Source organism: Wolffia australiana, chromosome 3, assembly GCF_029677425.1.
Source record: "Wolffia australiana isolate 7733 chromosome 3, ASM2967742v1".
NCBI lineage: Eukaryota > Viridiplantae > Streptophyta > Magnoliopsida > Alismatales > Araceae > Wolffia > Wolffia australiana.
In genome coordinates this window covers 10174560-10197185 of record NC_135837.1, presented here as the reverse complement: position 1 = coordinate 10197185, position 22626 = coordinate 10174560, and the positions used below count along the sequence as shown (strand labels likewise).

At 41.4% G+C, this 22626-nt stretch overlaps 1 protein-coding gene across 1 annotated transcript; it reads right to left on the bottom strand.

Annotated features, from left to right (window-relative positions):
* Nucleotides 1–10025: 10025 nt before the first annotated feature.
* Nucleotides 10026–21585, bottom strand: LOC144700906 (putative GPI-anchored protein At1g61900). Its single transcript, XM_078572488.1, has 8 exons — nucleotides 21288–21585; nucleotides 20396–20557; nucleotides 18876–19481; nucleotides 17556–17801; nucleotides 16919–16930; nucleotides 16683–16826; nucleotides 16137–16181; nucleotides 10026–10155 (listed from the first exon to the last, which is right to left on the bottom strand). The coding sequence occupies exons 1-8, from the start codon at nucleotides 21352–21354 to the stop codon at nucleotides 10082–10084; spliced, it is 1356 nt and encodes a 451-aa protein (XP_078428614.1). The 5' UTR covers nucleotides 21355–21585; the 3' UTR covers nucleotides 10026–10081.
* Between the last annotated feature and the right edge of the window lie 1041 nt (nucleotides 21586–22626).

The following is a 22626-nucleotide window of genomic DNA, read 5'->3' as shown; positions in this document are numbered from 1 at the left end:
TAAAACTCTAATAGAGATCTCATACCGATGAGACACAGAGTTCCAATATCAAAAGAGCATCCACCTAAGGTTTCTGAAGACAATTTTAATCTGAATAGAATCTCATATTCATTGGGAATGGGATCAATGATGTATGCAATTCTATTTACAAGGTTTGACATGGCATATAACAAGTGTTACGAGCAGGTTCAAAGCTAATACGAGAGAGGAAAATAAGAAGAGTATGAAATATATACATATGTACTGAATGACTAAGAATACTTTTCTAACTTATGGAGGAGAATAGTTGAAGTTTAGGCTCGCACAAATTACACATTCCAATTGGACCCAAGTTATGTATCATGTCTACTTCTGGTTTCTTATTCAGACAAGAAGGTGTAGTCTCTTGGAATGCTTGAGGCAAAGTATAAATCATACTTGAAGAAACAAGTTGAGCTCATTTCTACTACTAATACCTCTTAAGGAATATTAAAGAACTTCATCACCAAATTGGCACCGGTCCTTTGATGTCATGGCATATTAGATTCTTTAGTGACAATAATGCAATAGCACAATCAAACACATCACAGCCCCATCATAAGTCAAAGCACATTTTAGGCATTTTGATTTCATTAGGGAGATATATTCTGGAGTGTTTATGATGATTGAAAGAGTTCTGTCAGCTGAAAAAGCATCCATTTTACTAATGAAGTCATTAGCTTAAAATGTTTTGAAATGTCAACCTGAGACCTTTGGTTTATTCTCTAATAACTACTGGCTTTTGTCGAAGTGGGAGATTGATGGAATTATATGGCCTGAAATATAATCAGAATCCTTGTTCTTTTATCATATGATTAAATTAAATTATATTCATTATTACACAAATGTGATGTTTCTAATCAAGTGTGGAAATATTTGTGATGAATAGTGAATTATGATAAGAACTTCATTTGCGAATCTTTAAGCACAAATCAAGAATATTCCTATCCATTGAATATTCAAGAAGCAAATAAAAATAATTTAAATAGAATAACTGGTGGCGACAACATCAACGCACCATCTTCGAACACGCCTCCACCGTCATCCGAGACATCCGACATCATGACTCGTCATCAACGCCAACTGCAGGACCGCCCGGATGGCGACCACGTCAACACACTGACATAGGACGCGCCTCCACTTACACAAGAGATTTCTCACGTCATGACACATTGTCAACGTCAACTGCAGAACCACCCTTTGACGTGGCAGGCTCACACGTCACCTACGTCGACGTGGCGGTCATCTTTATTCTTATTTTCTCTTACCTCCAAGGCCAACATAGAGGCCAATGTTACAAGAAGCACTTGGTGAATTTTATTTCAAGAATAGAAGTTTTCTTCTTGAGAGATTTTCCCTACACCTCTTTCCTTCCAAGCCGCCGCAGCTGCCGCTGCTGCCGCCGCCAAGGGAAGAATCTATGTTCGTCACTCTCTGATCGTCTACGCCCAAGGGTACGGTCTTCCGCCAACACCGCTGGTCCCCGCGCACATGGGCCATCGCCCATCCTCGCAGGCCGCTGTCCACCAAGGTGGTCCATCGCACAGTCCGCCTGCCCGCTCGCAGGCCGCTGCCCACGCAGGCCGCCCGTCACGCACGCCACCCATCTGCATAGACCACCGCCGTGCAGGCCGCCCGCCCGCGCGCTGGCCTCCTGCCCGCACAAGCCACCACCGCACAGGCCGCCCCGCGCTCTGGCCGCCCGCCCTATAGGCCGCATCCCCTACAGGGCGCCAGCCCGTGCGCAAGCCGCTGCTCCCACAGGCCTACGCCTACCCAGGCCTTCTCCCTGCATGCAGGCCACCGCCCACGCAGGCCACCACCCGCGCAGGCTGCCCGCCCTTGCAGGCCGTGCCCCGTGCCCACTGCTCGCCGGTCACACGCGCGCCGCTTACAACTGCCCACACCCAACCTCACATTCGCCCACTCCAACATTCACACCCTTGCGCTCGTTTCACTGCCCTACTTCGTGCTCATCATCGAGGCTCAGAATCCCCACAACCTCGTCATGCACTATCAACTACTGAGGTACTTCTACACTCTTTGGTGTCCAGTGTTCGTCATCCAGTATTCTTCGGGTGTTTGTCCACCGCCGCCAGATTTTTTTTGGATTTTGAATCTTCTAGTGAATAGACTGAGTAGGTTTTTGAATCTTCTATCGATCGACCATTCCAATTTATTGATTTTGGTGCATGGCATTACCGAAGTGGTAGAAGACAGTATTCACACCCTCGACGAGGAAAACGGGCTGCACCATCAATATTTTGTGCCGGATTTAATCCTCGAATTTGACGCGTGATTTGTGGTCTGTTTTATCCCATTCCTGCACTAGGTTGTCCTAATATCCGGTTACACCTCATCCACCTACATCCTTTCCCCACTCATCCTGCATCAATAACACTCTAAACTCTTTCTCATATGATCTAGCTAGTTAATCTCATAACCATTTATGTTGAAGTTTTACGGAGAGATAGTCGACCCTTTTAAGTGGAAGTGTAGACCTCATAGATATATACATATATATATATATATGAGACCTTAGCTAGTTTTTAACTTAACTCTCAATCAGGTTGATTCAAATCACAATGGGGTGAGTACTTCTTTCACATGAGATACCTATGGTATTTTTTGGATGGATGGTTGTATTTTCAATATGAGCAACGCGTCTACTTAGGTATCAACAACTGAACATAAACTAAGTCATTTGAGGACTATCTTGAAAATAAATTATATTTTCATGGCAGTTAATCACATAAATTTTCAATGAAAAATTAGATGCACTCCTTTGTAACTTCTAGAGCAATTTGTGATGGTTGGCACCTTATGCATTGGAGATTCAACCTATTTGTTGGGTTATATTTGATGAATTAAATTATCAAACAAAGAATAATGTGTTTATGCAGATGGTGACACCCATAAGGCATATCGTATGCTAGAGGAATTTTCTAATTAGTAATGTATAAAATGACATTGTGTCCTTATAAACCACAATTAAGTTAAAGCATGGCATTTAAGGGCTCTGATTTATGAAATAATATTTTTAAAATTTACATTAGTAGTTAGAATGTAATGGGAGAGTAAATTTCGGTAAAATATATTACAGAATATTTTTAGTTGTAAAGTTTAGATGTTTTAGAGGAAACAAATTTCAGAAAATGAAGTAAACACTTTTAAACAAGTTCTTAAAAATAAATTTTTCAAATGAATAGGCTCTGACATTTTATAGATCATAAATTAAATGCAAATATATTAAAAAGTTATTGGTTGTGTCCATAGTGGGAGAATTTACAGACCATTATGCTGATCATGCTCGAACTTCCAATTGGTGGCATGTCCATCACCTATCCACTCGAATTTTCACCTAGACTAGAAAATAAAAAATAAATAAAACAAAAATAAAGGAGACTGCATGGACATCTATTTTTATCTATTGGCATATAAAATTCACCATTTAACTTACCAAAGTCTTGTATTTCAAATAAAAATCGAAAAGGATGTGAGAGAAATAAATTGACTTAAAAGGTTTATGTAGCATTATTCTCAGAAATAAATAAACAAAATATGCATTGGGAAAATAAATTATTCATTTCATTATTTCAAGCATAAATGGTGAACAATGCAAAGTCAAAATTTTGGTGCAAAAAATCAAGTATAAAAGCATTTTTTGTTGAATTAATTTGATGTTATCACCTCTCCTTTTACAAACATCCAGGCAAGATTTCGATGGGTACCCATATTTATTAACTTCTACTCGAGCACCCTCCCCATTTCTGTGTGATTGTAAAGGTGAGAAGTTCACTCCAGATCTTAATGGCATTGTTAGAAAAGATAGAAAGAATATCAGATGTTTCAATGAGCAAATTGATACGTCCAGATGCTATACAACTATGAAGTTAACAAGATTCATTCCATGGTAATTTATATGTCCACTTTACAACGTTGCATGAATCTAATTCAAATAAATTGATATTTTAGATTTCTAACAACATCGCAAAACTAGTGGTTTATTTTATTTTTTAGGATTATCTTCTTCTTGGATAGTATATAAATATAACACAAAAAATTATTCCATGAGTACCAAAAAAAATGTAAAAAGAAAATTAAATAAAATACTATTGGTGAATCTTCTAAAATTCCTATACTTGTCACAAATATTTGTTTGAGGTCCCCCACAACACGTAATCACAACTTAAGTTAGAAAGAAGAATAGTTAGTGAATTCTCATGAAATATTCTAAGTCATATATCCTTAATGTCTTTAACAACTTTCAAATTTCTTCTTCCCAATAAACTCAAAAACCAATGGACTGTATTTATCACTATTTCCTATAGAATCAAGAAATGTGCAGTATGTACTGGATATAAAACACAAAAATGTATAATGGACTGAAAAAAATAGTGGTATGTACTGGTGTTAGGCCCCTAACTAGGCGGCATCCCTTGCCCAGAGGCCTGCGCGCTTATTGGGAAGGTTTATCCGTGTATATGCCTCACGAAGTCTTGAGTACTGAGTCAAATGGGTAGCGATGCCCAAATACCTGATCTATTAGGCCTTTGCCATTGTCGGTGGTGATTCCTGGCAGAGTGTGCACGTGCCCGTCCACACCCAAGGCGGGACAGATCAGGTCCAGTCCACGCGTGCTGGGCGTGCGGGCTGAACGGCACCAGCGCGTGCGTGCAAGCGCCGCGTGCCAACGCCGAGTGCCATGCACGGGCACCAGCGCTACCCTCCAGCGCCGAGCGCTGCGCGGGGGAGCGGGAAGCGCTGCGTGTGACGCGGGACGCGCAGGCCGCGCAGGCCGGGCGGCATGCCGCGAGCGCAGCGCGCGGAGTTGTGCGAGATGCCGCGCAGCGCCGCGCGGCGGCGTGCGCATTGCGTGTGCGGGCGCGCGGCTGGGAGACATCCCCACCAGGAGACTAAGGCATGTGGCGCATATGGGAGCGCCGAGACGGCACAGTGGGTGCGTGGCAATCCTACGGGTAATGCTGGGCGCACAGCGCCCAGCTCAGGGCGTCGAATGCGGCGGCGTCGCGCAAACTGCGCGCCAGTGTAGACACGGGTGCGGGTGGCGTGTGTGATCGTCAAGGCAGGGGTGGCGTGTGTGATCGCCACGCCCGCGGGTGCGTGGCGCCCGGCCCGGCGCACGGTTGGGCGGCAGAGCAGGCGCACGCGCGGGGAGCGGCGGCCCTGAGGCGGTGCGGCGACATTACCTCGGCGCAAGGCGCCTCATCTCATTCCTTGTAACACCCCTCGTCTTCCCCCATGTAAGTTACGATGTATTCTTGATGATATCAATGCAATGACCCTATTCACTGACGGTGCCTAGCACCAACCACTCCTCTAAACCCTTTTATGCGATCTTAAGCAATCCCAAGAGCTTCCGCTACAAGAGATCAAGGCTGCTCAGTGTTCTACCCAAGCACTGAGGCCGGCACACCTCAATTCTGAGCAAAGAGTCCTAGCTCGAGATTTGACCGTGTGACAACTAGAGATACTGAAATTTGTTTTCTACAAGCATTCCCCAACTCCATCACTTTTGGCACCCTTAAAATGGCTGGCCGATACAATTTGATTGCCTCTGAGCATCAACATCATGGCTCTTTGAGAGATTGATAGTGTGTCCCTTTGATTTATAAATTCATTAATATCTTGAGATCTCTTGAAAAGGAAGAGAGTGCATATCAACTTTGAATCAAACGAGATATAAAAGTTATTGCACCATTTGGCTGGGTCTTGGCCTCCTTCTAAGTACTTATTCATAATACATATTCTTATTTTACTTTAATCCTCGCCCAAGTCAGACGATTATTCTACATTATATTTTAATCTTATGCAATAATTTAATATATATTACTCTGACAATTTATTGTACGTATATTTTCAAGATTCACCTATATTTTCATCGCTCTATCATCGACGCTATTTTCTTGAAATCCATTCATCTATCTGTATTATTATCTCAATATCTACCCTTTTAATAATATAATTTTGACCTAAATATCTCTGTGTTACATCAAATTTATTTTTTGTCTCCTCAAATTCCTATCAATTTCTCCTGCATCTTCTCTATTTTTCTTCATTAATATTTGATCCTTATAGTCCTCTTCATCTCTCGCCACATGACTATAAACTTAACATCACATTTACTTACTATATTACCTCTCACTTTTTATCATATTGAACTTAATTATTTTTTCAGCATCAAGTTTGCATCGTAATACTAATTAATATCGAGCTTCATCTATCTTTAATTCTTATATCTAAATTGTATGTCAATATTGCTCTCTTATTATCCTCATTTTTTATGGGTTCATTCTATCATGTAATAATATTATATATCATATTTTTATATTTATGTCCTTAATATTTCATTCATATTTTCCTCTATATATCATAATATCTTATTCATGCAATCCATGACCTATATTATTTATGCCTTTCAATTAATGTTTTAACAACTCAAAAAATTTGAACTCTACTAATAAATAGTATTACTATATAAATATATATTATCACTATTAATATATCATAAATAACTCAAAACATTGATTCTACTCTGTTAATAACTTATGTCATCCTACATTTAGTTCTTAAACTAGATCTTATGTTAAGTACCTGATCTTAACGGGAGATGACCTGTACTTACAATGAAACTAAGTCAGCATAGATTCTTTGTACATATTTTATTATTTAATTGAGAAAGGTTTCATAAATAATATATAATTATTCAGATGGTTTCACTTTTCAAATGAGTCAAATAAAGTTATTTGATCAAATGTATAGTTGTCTTTCTCAGTATATTTCACTGTAGTGATAAATATTACTGTAAATCTAAAATTAACTCATGAAAATGCTACATCAAAAGTATTTGACACATAATATCGTATAATTCCAAAAAATATTTATCTCGTGTCTCGTATATTACAATTCTGATGGCGAGGACGCCAACACATCACCGTTGAACACGTCGCCACGGTCAACTGGAGTCAACACGCCTGATAGGGACCCAACGGCGAAGTCAACTGAAGTCAACCCGCCACGATCAACCAAAGTCAACACCAAAGTCAACACGCCGCAGTCGTCGACAAGCACGTCTCCACCCGCGCACGTCCCTACGCGCGTCATGACACGACGCCAGAGGCAGATCCACAACTGCCCTTTGGCGTGACACGACGCACGTCTTTACTTTCTCGTCTCTAATTTCTCGTCATTTTCTCTTTCCTCCAAGGCCTATATATAGGCCATTGTTTTCAAGAAACATGTTTCAGTTAAACTCTTCTTGGAGGACTGCCCAGCCTCCCTCTACCTTCAAACCCTAGCCGTCGCCACCGCCACAGCCGCCGCCATCGCGTCGCCGGCCACCACCTCTCCCCATCCATCTTCTTCTCTTCCACCTTTCTCCCACCCTCTCTCTCTTTCTCTCTCTCGTCTGCCTCAAGCGCCCTTCCAAGGCCGCCCAAGACAGCCTCCCGGGATGCCCAGGGCTGCCGCCCAAGGCTGCCGCCCAAGGCTGCCGTCCAAGGCTGCTGCCCAGGCCGCCACAGCCAAGCCGCCCAGGCTCTGCCCAAGGCTGCCCATGCCAGGGCCGCCCAGGCTGCCCTGGCCACCCCAGTCAAGCCGTCCAGGCCACGCCCAAGGTCGCCCCTTACCAGGCCACGCCCAAGGCCGCTCCTTGCCAGGGTCGCCCAAGGCCACCCAGGCCGCCCCTGCTAGGGCCGCCCAAGGCTGCCCAGGCCACCCCTGCCAAGCCACCCAGGCCACGCCCAAGGCTGCCCCAGCTAGGACCGCCTAAGGCTGCCCAGGCCGCCAAGGCCACGCCTAAGGCCGCCCCTTGCACGGGCCGCCCAAGGCTGCCCAGGCCACCCCAGCCAGGCCGCTCAGGCCCGCCCAAGGTCGCCCCTACCAGGGTCGCCCAAGGCCGCCCAGGCCGCCTCAGCAAGGCCACCCAGGCGACGTCCTAGGCCACGGCCCAGAGCGCCCCAGGTTGCCGTTCGTCGTCGACGCCGCTCGACGCTTCGAGCCGCACGCTCTGTGCGCTCCGCGCACCCTCGCAGGTAATCACCTATGCCTGACTCTACGACAACGACATCTACTCACTACTAGGGCCGTCCAATGCCCAGAATGCCCAGAATCTTCCTCGTCTAGTGGGCCACTCAACGCCCGGATTCGCCCAGCCTCGTCACGATCTGAATTCCCCGCAACCTCTTCACACACTAGGGTGCCGAGGTACACCTGAACTCTTTGGTGTCGAAAGTGTTCTCCGTCCAGTATTTTCTTGAGTAGTTTCCACCACCGTCAAAATTAGATTTGGTTTGGATTTGACACTTCCTCTCTCTCTTTCGAGTGTTTCTTCGTGACGTGAATTCAGATATTGATTTTGGTGCTTCGGCATCGTCGCGGTGGGTGAAGACAGTACTCCCGCCTTCCACGAGGGTCGGAGCTGCACCACCAATTTTTCATCGGTTTTAAAGTCCGAATCCGACCGCGTGTATTTCTGTGGCTGTTTTATCCCTCCCTACAAACCCGTCTATTACCCTTTACCTGTCATCATCCATCCGTCCATCCCCTCAGCCACCTTTTCCTTAGTTGTCCTGTGTCAAATTCTCATCATCTTCTCTAATAATCCACTTACACAGTCTAAGCTAATTATGATATCGACCCCATCAGCTGGGTTCTGACATGCATACATGACATACATTTAGCTGACCTTCATCATCATTTTTTGCTCATAACTGATTGAAATAATGGATGCTGTAATTTATTTTATGCATATTTATCTGGTAAGATTAATATATATTTCTTTGATTTATGATATTGGTCATATTTCCGTGGTAATAATTTAATTTCCTGAATGATATAAAAGTAAAGGAGGTGTTTTTATGGAGTAATTTAGTTGTATGAATTCTAGTTGATAAGAAAATCCATATTTCACATTCAGATTTGAACCGATATATAATAAAAAAAACAATATTTGGAGTTTGAGATGAGAAATAGATCTACAGAAATTCATGAAACCATTGTAAGTTATTCTATATCCTCCCCCTTTTGATGCATTGGTCGTTTTTTATGCAATATACTCAACATACATCCATTGTTGACCATGGGTTTACCTCTTGAACAAGGATAGCTTATTCCATTCAATACTTAAGTCAATAAAGCCTTACTGTGAACTTTAATTAAAATTCCAATCAATGGATTCTTCAGTTTGATCCATTTGGTTGTCACCATTCCCCGTTTATTTTATTTATCCACAGTATAACTTCCCATTTTCTCCTTTGGAGCTTCCTTCAAAAAACTTAAATATGAACCCATAAAATCGTGACGGGCAAAACTAGGAAAATGAAAGTATTACATCCATCGTACTGACTACAATTTTCAAAGCTCAATCTTTCCAGATTATGGTTCTCTTAAATATGATATTATATATTATCAAACGTGTTTGTCTTGTTGCTACAACTGTACCACATGTATAATGTATCAACTTACTTAACATCAGAGGAAACAAGTATCACCGGGTATTGCTTATTTAATTTTTTCTCTAAAATATAATTCCATAATAACTTGGAACTTTATGTCAACTGCATACGCAAAATGTAAATTTTGTTTTTGAGATTTCAACCTTGCCATAGTCCACAATTTTCTCTTTTTATAGAAAATTATCAAGGCATTGGCCTGGGCAACCAAAGATCTTTAAATAGTGGAGAATTATTTAAATTGAAAATTCCAATATTCCACAGTGGCCAATTGAGTATTAATTTAAACAAAAAAGGCCTAAATATTCATTATTAAATTTGACAACAAGAAGTGCCAAAAGGCACGGGATTCTGGAGAATCAAACAGTATATCTAGGGTGTTCAAAAATATCTGATGTGATTTTAGTAATTGGCACATAATTTAATTTATTACTCAAATGTTGATTAGGGGCTAATACGGATGAAAACCAATAATAATTTTGAGCACATTTTATAGTAGAATCACGGTTATACTAACTGATATTAAGGGCCACATTAATGCATTCTTGAGACGCAAAGAAATTTCATGAATCATATGTTTCATAATCATTTCAACATAAGAACCACAGAAGAATTATAATTGATTGGAGAATCACTCCAAGCCCCATGTATTTTTTAATCTCCCCTGCACATGGCGAAGACCAATGTTATTGAAACTAAATCGGCGTTTAAGAATATTTTACCCTACGTGCTGTGTAATGAAAAAAAAAGGATTGAAGAAACTATACACCAAATTGATGAGTAAGAAATGGAACACCCTTATAGAAAATAAAGCACAAGAGACATAAATAGAACAAAAATATTAAGGTACTCAAAAGAGAACTAAATCATTTTATGGCATAGTCTTGGCAATACTAGTAGCAAATCATACAAAATGTTTCAGAAGATCATTTAAAGGCCTTAAATATATAGCAATCAAGATATGGAAATTAGACAGGAAAAATTAATCAAGTTTATCAAATCAGCTCGCTGTTACGATACCTTGGATTACATATAAAAGAAAGAAGAAAAAAGGACTAACAGAGAGGAGAAAACCTGAATGAATCTGCACGTGGGACCACACTTGGGTCCACACGTGTTGAGTCAATGTAGTCCAAGATCAAGATCGTAACTGCCCAGGTTAGTAACTAACTACCCGGGCTACGAGCAAGGACTTCTCGCTCCTATATAAGGAAGCCCCCTCCAGACTGGACGGGCATAGGTCATTTGAGGAAAAACTGGGAGATCTGGACGCGCTGCTGAGTAGACATCGTCGTTCTATTCTGTTTGTTTAAAACGAACAAAAAATTCGCACAAAAGAACTGCACAGGGGTCTGTTCGTTGTTCTGTTCTTTTTTGTGCCAAAATTAAAACAGGTGTTCGAACAATTTGCAGTCTGAACAAAATTCGCACAATACGACCAAAATTCACACAATTCGAACAAAATTTGCACACATTGTCAAATTCGCACAATTTGAACAAAATTTGCAATGGGTAAAAATTTGCACAATTAGAACAAAATTTACAGTGTTTAAAATTCGCACAAATTTGCACAATTTGCACAAGCCGAACAGCACGCGGGCCTGCGTGATGTTCTGTGCGAATTTGTTTTTGTTCTGTTCGGATAACCGAACCAAACGAACAATTCGCCCAATTCGCACAAAGAGAACAGAACAACCATGTCTACTGCTGAGTTCAAGCTGCATCCGGCTGGAGAGTTCGAGAAGGCGATACGGAGCTGAAGATTTTCCGGTCTGAAGAGTTATCAGCACTGCAACTATCATCGCGAGTAAATTCATTCTTTTTCAAGAATTTGTCTCTTGATTTAGTTAGAATCCTATCATTGGTATCAGCGCCGTGGTGTTGGACACCGTGACTCTCAAGGCACTAGAATCAAGAATTGAAGAAATGGAGTCTATTATTGCGGATATGAAAAAGGAGCAATAGGTGTTACGAGAGGAGATAAAAAAGTCGAATGAGGAATTACAGAAGTCTGGGAATGAGAATAGAGATATAATGATTCAGATGTAGCGGAATATAACAACAAGATTGGATTCATTGCAACCGGAAGAAGCGTCAACAGGGAAGGCAAAAGATTGGGATACTGATCAGCGGGGAACGAGAGAAGAAGTACACAAAGAAATATCTACTTCAACCGTTGCGCCTACTTACATTAGTGTCAGCAAGATTGAAGCTCCGACATTCAGAGGTGAGGATGTTGAAGGATGGCTACGCAGCATGGAGAAGTATTTTAGAGTCCACAAAATTGAGGAAAGTGATAGATGGGAAAAAGTGATGTCGTGTTTAGAAGGAGCGGCGCTCCAATGGTACATATGGACAGAAGACAGATACATTTTTCTTGATTGGTAAGATTTCAAGTAGTGAATTGGTAAACGTTTTGATGATACATTATCTGATAATATCATGCATCAATTTATGGACATCAAACAAATTGGCACTGTCAAAGAGTATAGAGAAGAATTCGGAAGACTATCAGTATATTTGCCCCCCATTCAAGAATTTAAAGCAGAAGAGACCTTCACAAAAGGTCTGAGACCAGAATTTTTTGCAGAAACAAAGAGAGGAAAGCCAAAGGGTTTGAGGAACATTATGGATGCTGCATTGGAAGCTGAGAAATGGCTAGAAACTATATGGCAAGTATACGACGAATCTCGACATAATCAGTTTCAACCTTAGCAGGTCACGAAGAAGTCTAACTGGTCATCTAGTAAGGCTGTTGTCACACCTGAAGAGGGAGATCTCAAGCATAATAATGCGCTCAAGAACCAAGTCAAACCAGTGTAGATTTCATACCAGAGAGCACAAGATGAAGTTGCTAAGAAGCAGAAGAGGCTATCATTGACTAAAAAGGAATAATACTTAAAAAGGAAAGAGCAAGGGTTATGTTACCATTGTAATGATAAGCTTGGTACAGGCCATAGGTGCAAGAAATCATTACAGATCCTGATTATACCGTAGGAAGAGTTGGAAATTAATGAACAGAGCAATGAAGATGAAGATTGGTCGGACGGTGAGGAGCATACAGTGGAAGGAAACTTATTAACTGCTCATGTATCTCTTCATTCTATTCTGGGCAGTATTAGCCCCAATTCTATGAAGTTAAAAGGAGAAATGCAAGGGAAAGACGTCACAATTTTACTGGATAGTGGAGCTTCCCATAACGTCATCTGTTCGAAGCTGATTGATGAACTCAAATTCAAAACTGATGACTTGATACTATCTGAAGTGATTTTGGGTAACGGACAAGCAACAAAAGGACAAGGCATGTGTTTGGGGATACAATTCTCGGTTCAAGGTGTGGTAATGAGAACAAACTTCTTACCTTTGCAGTTGGGAAATACCAACCTGATTTTGGGAATGGCATGGCTCACATCATTGGGATGGACGCATATTCATCGGGAAAAACTTATAATCAAGTACAAGGTGGACAACCGAGTAATAAAGCTGAAAGAGGATCAAGAGCTATCTAGAGGGAGCCTAGATCCAAAATCAGCCAAAAAGTCATTGAAACAAAAGCAAGTGATGATGATGGAATTATATAGATTGGAAGGGATTATCATTCAAAGCTCCAACGAAGACAACAAAGAATTGGAAGCCAGCTTAAAGTCTACTTATCCATCAGTGTTTGAATGCCCATCCACTCTACCTCCACCCCGTGAGATTGATCACATAATCCATTTATTACCCAATTCACAACCTGTAAACCTCCAACCTTACAGATACTCCTATATCCAAAAAGATAAAATCGAGAAGTTAGTCCAAGAATTACTGAGAGTCAGAATTCATAAAACCATCTCACAGCCTTTTTGCAAGTCCGGTGTTATTAGTCAAGAAGGAATCAGGTTGGCGTTTCTGTGTCGACTACCAAGGTTTGGATAAGATGACAGTACCAAATCCATATCCTATTCCAGTAGTAGAATAACTGCTTGATGAGTTGCATGGCTCCATGATTTTTTCCAAATCGGATTTGAAATCAGGTTATCACCAAATCCGGATGAAAGAGGAAGATATTCCAAAAACGGCATTTAATAGTCACGAGGGCCACTACGAGTTTAGAGTAATGCCCTTTGGGTTAATGAATGCACCAGCTACTTTTCAATCATCGACCTTACATGAGGCGATTTCTACTAGTCTTCTTCGATGACATTTTGGTTTATAGTAAAACTTTGGAAGATCATCGCGATCACTTGCATGAGGTTTTTTGTAATATTGACATCAAACTCACTGCACATTAATCCTAAGAAGTGCTGATTTGGGTGCTCCCAATTGGAGTTCCTAGGCCACTGGGTCTCTCGTGATGGTGTCATGGCAGATACTGTAAAGGTGGAGCCCATGCGCAGCTGGCCAGTCCTCAAAACTCTAAAAGAATTAAGGGGATTTTTGGGACTGATGGGTTACTACAGAAGGTTCTTGCAGCCCCTTAAACAGTTCTACTGAAAAAAGATGCATTCCTCTGGTCCAAACTCGCACAAAGGGCATTTGAGAACTTGAAGGAAGTCGTGATTACGACACCAGTGTTGGCTTTGCCAGATTTTAATTCCAGGTTCGTAATTGAGACAGATGCATCTGGAGTAGGAATTGGATCAGTCCCCATGCAAAATGGCAGGCCAATTGCATTTTTCAGTCAAGCTTTGCCCAGGAGAGTCAAGTGAAATAAGCCTATGAACAAGAACTGATGGCTATTGCAATGGCAGTTCAGAAGTGGAAACATTATCTCATACACCAACCATTTATATTGTAATGCCATGTGTGAGGGAAAAATTTGGATAAGAATCAGCTTTAACTGCTAATTCATCTTGGATTTTATTCAAACTGGAATCAGACACAAGATTGAAGAGACCAATTGGTACTGGCAGCCAAATCTTCACTTATACCTCACATCATGGGAGAATACCATGATTCAGTCATGGGTGGACACACCGGGTTCTTACAGACTAACAATCGAATCATTAAAGATCTATATTGGCCAGGAATGAAGAGAGAATTGAAAGAATACATGGACCAATGCCACATTTGTCAAAGACACAAGATTTCAAGTCTCTTGCCTGCAGGATTGCTGCAACCTTTACCAATTCCAGAGAAAATTTGGAAGGGCCTTCCTCAGTCACACGGCTTCAATTGTATTATGGTGGTAGTTGACCGACTCAGTAAATACGGCCATTCTATTCCTCTGAAACATCCCTTTTCTGCTTCGGTGGTTGCAGAAAATTTTGTCAAAGAAATAGTCCACCTCCATGGCATTCCCACTTCCATTGTTTCAGACAGGGATAAGGTATTTACAAGTGCTTTTTGGAAAGACTTAATCAAACTCCAGGGTACTAGTTTATGGATGAGTTCCTCTTATCACCCACAAAAAGATGGTCAGACAGAGGTAGTGAACCAAAGCCTAGACGGGTACCTAAGATGCTTTACTTCAGTAACACCAAGTACTTGGTCTAGGTGGTTGCATTGGGCTGAATTTTCATACAACACATCGTATCATTCTTCACTGAAGACTACTCCTTTTAATGTTGTATATGGCAGAGATCCTCCCAAATTGTTACACTATGGTAGTCCCGCTTCTCCTATAGCAGCGACGGATACTTTGTTATTGGAGGTTGATCAGATGTTGAAAACTTTGCGATAGAGATTAGCAGATGCCCAAGCAGTGATGAAAGAGAAGGCAGACAAACACAGGCGAGATGTGAATTTTAGCGTTGGTGATATCTAAGGTTGCGACCATACAGAATGAGATCTTTGGCCAAACGTGTGAATGAAAAACTTTTCCCCCAAGTTCTTTGGACCCTTTGAAATATTGAAGAGAGTGGGATCAGTCGCCTACAAATTAGACCTCCCAGCCTCTTGTGGTCTACATCCCGTATTCACGTGCCTCAGTTGCACAAAGCCCTTGGGCCTAAGGATCAAGCAGTTGTGTTAACTCCTCTCTCACCACAGTTGGAATGGCAATTAACCCCAGCTAAAGAGATGAATATGAGAGATTCTAATGGTTTTGTAAAGGTGTGTATCAAATGGGCAGGACTACCTATTAAAAATTCTTCATGGGAACCACTATCTACAATCAAGGAACGGTTCCCAGATTTTCACCTTGGGGACAAGATGATAGTGGATGGGGGGGGTTAATGTTACGATACCTTGGATTGCATATAAAAGAAAGAAGAAAGGAGGAGGACAGAAAGGAGAAAACGTGAATGAATCTGCACGTGGGACCACACTTGGGTCCACACGTGTGGAGTCAATGTAGTCCAAGATCAAGATCGTAACTGCCCAGGGTAGTAACTAACTGCCCGGACTACAAGCAAGGACTTCTTCCTTCTATATAAGGAAGCCCCTCCGGACTGGAGGGGCATGGGTCATTTGAGGAAGAACCGGGAGATCTGGAGGCATTGCTGATCTCAAGCTGCATCCGGCTGGAGAGTTCGAGAAGGCGATACGGATCGTAAGATTTTCCTCTCTTTCTGAAGAGTTATCATTGCTGCAACTATCATTGTGAGTAAATTCTTTCTTTTCAAGAATTCGTTTCTTAATTTAGTCAGAATCCTATCACTGGCCTTAGTATAGTCAGTTTCTATAGATGCACAATTTGAGGAGACAAGATGGCAAGCTTACCGCTCTGTCCAGACGTTGCGGCGGGAAGAGCCGGTAAGGTGATAGCTGTAATTTCATAGAAAATTGTTAGATGCAAAAAAAATGAAGAATAAATAAACAAATGTGGACTATTAAGCATACAAATTAAGTTGGAGATGCAAACATAAGTCATAATCCAATAAATTTGTTCTAATTTAGGAAACATGACAGTGTATCCAGATATGTGAGCCACAGAAACTTCAGTCATGACCCATTCATCCGTATCAAGAAAGGAACAAATTTCTTCATAGATCCATATCAAATGAACGATGATGATAAATCTCTTAATATCAGACAGCAAGTACCCCCAATAAAAGTCGTCCAGTTTAAAGTCCTGACTATCATAATAATTCACAATAAGCCTTTCGAACAGCTTTTGATAGAAGTCATGAAAGCCAAAATTGTAGAACAGGAGTTTAGACCTTACTAATACATTTTAAGAACTGATATGCCTAATTTAAACCGAAGTTAAACTCATTATGCGACAGAAAAAATAAGTTAAAATAAAAAATATAGCAAAATACATACACTTGTTGCAAGATGATGACGGGAGCTCAGATCCAGAAGGCCATGGAGCAGGAATGTTATCATTTAGGTCACATGTGAAGCTGATGCCGGAGAACTGATCAAACGTCGCATCGGAGGGCAAACTTGGCAGAAGACACCCGGACTCTGCACCAACCAAATTATATAATTACTAAATTTGAAAAAGACAAAAGAGGAAAGCTAAGTCAATTTGGGAGATTAATGACAACAAAAATCACCTTGTGAGCCAACTGGATCACCATTTATCGATTCCATCATAACACGAAAAAGTCAGCGGCATCAGTAGTGAGATCATAATAAAGAAAACGTTAGATCATTCAAAAAAAAAGGAACTGGCAACGTTATCTAAAAGCCCATCCCTGTTAGCATCGTCTTCAGTTGATAAGAGACAGTTTCGTCATCGTCTCCTTTCATTTGAGCATGCTCTACAAACGGAGGTTAACAATTTTGCTTTGTGATTAACATCCAAAGACCCTTCGTCGAGATCATCATCCTCCCATGGACGAATGATGATGCCAATGCTGATGATGACGATGATGCATTGTCTCTCATCAATAGGGCAGGGTTTAGAAAGGGAAGACGACAATGTTGTCTCATCATCGTCATTCTCCGTGGACAAATGACCATGAAAATGATGGTATCGCCATCGTCTCTCGTCATCCAAACGGGGTTTACAAACGGACAATGACGATTGTCTCATCATCTCTTGTAATTAGAGTGGGGTCTACAAAGGGACAATGACATTGTCTCGTCATCTCTCGTCATTTGGAAGGGGTTTATGAGAGGGGGATGATGATTTTGTCACCTCATCATCATCAAGACCGCAAATACTGAAATAAACAAAAAAAATAAAACCTTGGAGAGAGAAATCTTTGAGGGTGACATGGCAGAGGCTGTACACGTTGGCAGATATGTTCATCTCCTGCAGTTGACGACCCAGCTGGGAAGCACAGCCAAGAGCCTGAAGATTTGTGATGAAACTCTGCTTCTGTAAGTGTGACACGTAGCCATCCATGGCAGCACAGCAGGCGGTCCGGTTGCTGATGTCATCCGCACAGTCTTGGCCAACCCTCTTAGCATCAGGAAAAACCAATGGGCAAGCTGGAGATCGACAAGTTTGATCATGAAACGTGTTCAAATCTAACTGGTTTCTTTTAAATTTATGAGCATAGATGGTACATTTAAAAGTTGATAATGATGGATTTTCTTTTCTCAGAGAGTGTCATAGATATTCTGATGAACAGAGAAAAGAATGATCGCACATGAGAACAATGGTAAACATTTGAATCATTTTCTCGAATTTTATAATGCCAGAACTAAAGCACTGAAGTTTCCAATATAACAGGAAACAAAAACACGGAATGCAGAGCAAATATTTGTTTTCAAATCCAAAGTACAATCAAGAATAAAAAACTGAACTACAGAATGATCACGCATTTCAATGATGAATCGGAATCATTTTCTTGATCGCTACTTTAAAAAATAATATTGGAGCGTATGAAATTTCCAATTTTAAAGGGGGAAAGGAATAACAGGTAACGAAGATCGAATGATTGATTTGAATGATCGAATGGTTGTTGGTGTTACGACCTAAAATACAATCAAGAAGATAAATACGATAAACAGACATAAATGGTATATATGAAAAATATCAGAAAACATTTCACAAACTCGCTTACTTCACAACTACACCATTGATTTGTCCCATATTTAAAGGTAAAATAACAGCAAATGCAGACCGAAAGATGATTTGTGATGAGTTCCCAGCCAAAATATGATAACGACAAAAAATACAATCAACAAGAAGAAGTATCCTACGCATGGAAGACATACATGATAACCGTTTGAAATCATTGAAAGAATTATACACTGAATTAGTTCATTTCACAAAAGTTATATCATAAAAGTTCCAGACGAAATTTTAAAGAGCAAAAAAAGATATAGAACGATTGTTCCAGACGAATTTTTAGATCAACAAGAAAAACCTGATAAACGGAAAGAAGAATGATCATACAAATAAATGAAATTTATGGTAGCAATTGGAATATCTTTTTTCCGAATCATCTTATTTCAGTTCACAACTTGAACACAAAAGGTGCAGATATTTTAGGGAGCACGAACAGGAAATGCATAACGAATCATTGCTTCAGAAGCTTCAGATTAAAGATTACTCACCACTATTGACATTGCAATTCGAGATCCTTCGGAGAACCTGTTTCACAGATGACAAGTCGAGGCGGCTGGTCAACCATCTCATGACAATACTCTTGCAACCATCTACTCTATAGAGATGCTCCGGCAGGGCCAGAGCTCCGCCCATCTCCAGCGCTTGTCCACTTCCAAGTGCCAATCTTCTGGCAGCTTCGGTGATGGCGTTTTGGCAGATCTGAGTACAGCACTCGTTGACAGAGTCAACCCTCTTGCAGGCAGTGAGGAGCTGCTTGGAGTCCACCAAGCTCTCCACTCTGTCTACGTCGCCAATCGGGCAGCTGCCCCTGGTGAAATTTGATGCCTTCAGCGAGCAGATTTCTCCGAGCTCATCGTTTGCCCCCTGGCTTGAAAGGAGCTTCTGCAAATCAGAGAGGCAGTGATTTGCCTGAGCCGTGTCCATTGCAAGTGCGCCACTGGATTTGCTTGACTGGCCGAGGAGGATGGTCATTGTCGCATGGAGCTGTGGGCAGCAGATCACGTTTGCCAGGAATGGGGCTAGGGAGGTCCAGCAGTCAATGGCAGTGGTCTTGATCATGCTCTCTGCGGCCGAGAAATTCAAGGAACACAATCCTGTGAATCAATGAAAGCCCATTAGAGTTGTTTCCTTTGTGTAAATCATCATCATTATCCTCAAAAACTCCATTATGACGAAAATTAGGATTCTTATCCAAAGACCATCATCATTATCGTCATTTTTAGTAATTTGAGTGATGGTGACGGTGTTGTCATCATAATATCAGAGAAAGATTTGAGTTCAGATGTAATTTGTTAACGGGGGACGCACGTGACACTCACGTGGGTCCACAATTTGAGGCAACGGCCATATTTCTATTTGCCCGCGTTAAGGGCTGTAGTGTCTTTTTCTCCTTTCTACTTTAACTTTGTATAAAGTTGCCCTAGACAATGAGAAGAGTGACGATTTCGTTTTGCTCAAAGGGGTTTCTTTAGCTTCCGCTTCCACATAATTAATTTTTGAAAAACTAATGGATATAAGGGAATTGAACCAAGGTGAATGATCACAATTGAAGATTTATACTTGAGCTCACCCTGAAAAATAGAAAGAGAACTATACTTTCACACAATATGTCATCCGAATTAAACAAAATCAATGAATTTCTATTTTACTGATTACAATACCAGAAGGCGAGAACAATTTATCAAAGATAGTAGATAGTGATGATATTGACATCATCACAGTCATTCAGGCATCAACGAATAACAGGTCTAATGACGATTCATCATCATCCCCTTATCATCATCATTCGTTCCCACCTCAATAACAATGAAGAAAAAGTCATCACCACTGCAATTTTATGGATACAGATGATAATGACGACTAGCCATCATCGTCCTCACTATCCATGGCAGGATGACAATGAAGAATAGTCCTCATCACTTTGGTCGCAGAGGATAATGATGATAATACCATGAACAAAGGTAAGAATATATGCCATAGAATTTTGATTTGCGACTGGGTGTTGGACCTGATAATTTGGGGGAAATGACATTGGAGAATGGCCCCAGAGGAGAAGGAGCAAGGAAGGGCATGAACGGCTGAGGTGCCTTGCTTGGAGAGATTTCTGGCAAGAACACGCCGTTGCTCTCATCCACATTGATCTTTGCAATCGCGGCAGGTTGTAAGAAAACTGGAGAAAAAGCAAAATTTTTAAGGTTCCACACGAGTTTTAAAATTTGATGATCAAGCCAATAAGAACGAGCAAATTCCAGATTGAGTAAGATTAATTATGCGATCCAATACTGTTGAAAAAGAAAAGAGAGAAGGAAATGTGAAGGAAGTGAGCGAAGGAGGCAAGATTTTTAAAATCCGGCGACAAATCTATCAATAAAAAGCAAAATCCAGACGGTGCCTGAAAAAATGCGCAATCCCATGCTGTTGAAGAAGAAATACAAGAGATGAACGCGTGGGAAACGGCGACTGAGGAGTGTATTTCTCTGGCTCCGAGAACGATTTACGAGCTAGAAATAAATTTCATAGACGGAGATTAACGAGCTAAAAATAAATTTCGTAAGTTTCTTCTTAATTCCATTTCGTGTAGGAGAAGAGTGCACGGAAAAAAATGAAGATGAAAGAAGAGTTTCACGCGCGATTTGAAGATTAAGATTCAGGCGGAACTATAGGAGCCGGTATAGTTTCAGATTCACGTTTCGGACGAGCTGAGTAAAGGTTCAGATTCATGTAACAAACCTAGAAAGAAGACGAAGAATTCAAATCCGGCGATCACTCGTTAAGAACAAGCAAAATCAAAGCCGAAATCGCACAAATCAGCGAATCAATGCCATACAAGAAGAAAGAAAAACGATAAAGATTAAGATCGAGGTGCGACTTCAGTAAATGAAGGTAAATCAGGAGCTCACAGAGGAAGATGAACAGATAGCCGATGCAGCTGGCGCCGGAACGCCAATGCCTGCCTCCGTTCTCCATAATGCAAGATCAGATATTCACGATCGCCGGAGAAGCAGCGGAGATGCCATTTCTCGGCAGAAAATCGCCGATCGAGGCTCGAAATGGCGATCTCTGCTGCCGATTTCCTTCATCGCCGTCTTCATCCTGCAAGATCAGAGTGCGGGAGTAGAGCGTGTAGAGAGAGAAAGAATGTGAGAGTACGTGTTGCAGGTGGAGGATGAGAGAGAAACAGGCGCCATTTAATGCGCCGTGGGAGGCTCGTGGGGACAAATGCAGTTCTAGTAGCTGTCTTTCGATGACAGCGGCTCATAACGACCCAGTCTCTCTCTCTCTCTACACATCCCTCTTTATCTCTCCTCTCCAACTCTCTCTCTACATCTCTCTTTATCTCTCCTCTCCAACTCTCTCTCTACATCTCTCTTTATCTCTCCTCTCCAACTCTCTCTCTCTCTACATCTCTCTTATCTCTCCTCTCCAACTCTCTCTCTCTACATCTCTCTTTGTACCTACTGTCCAATCTCTCTCTACGTCTCCCTTCATCTCTCGCGTCTCGGCTCCTATCTCTCTTTACAAGTTTACATCTCGTTATCTCTCCTCTCCAATCTCTCTCTACATTTCTCTTTATCTTTCTACTTAAATATCTCTACATCTCCCTTAATCTCTCGTCTCCTATCTCTCTAATCTCTCTCTACACCTCTCTACATCTCTCTTTACCTCTTTTCTCCTATCTCTCTCTACATCTCTCTATACCTCTCTAGTTTCTCTCTACATCTCTGTTTCTCTCCCCTCTCTAGTCTCTCTACATCTTTCTTTCTCTCTCCTCTCCAATCTCTCTCTACATCTCTCTTTATCTCACCCCTCTCCAAGCTCTCTCTACATCTCCCTTTATCTATCCTCTCCAATCTCTCTCTACGTCTCTCTTTATCTCACCCCTCTCTAATCTCTCTCTACATCTCCCTTTATCTCTCCTCTCCAATCTCTCTCTACATCTCTTTTTATCTCTCCTCTCCAATCTCTCTCTACATCTCTGTTTCTCTCCCCTCTCTATTCTCTAACCTCTCTCTGCATCTCTGTTTCTCTCCCCTCTCTAATCTCTTCTACATTTCTGTTTCTCTTCCCTCTCTAATCTCTCTCTTCATCTCTGTTTATCTCCCCTCTGTAATCTCTATCTTCATCTCTGTTTTTCTCCCCTCTCTAACCTCTCTCTACTAGGCATCGGGGATCGTATCGGATCGTTTGAATCTTGATCAGCAGATTCGAACAAACAAAAGCCAATTCGAACTATTTGTT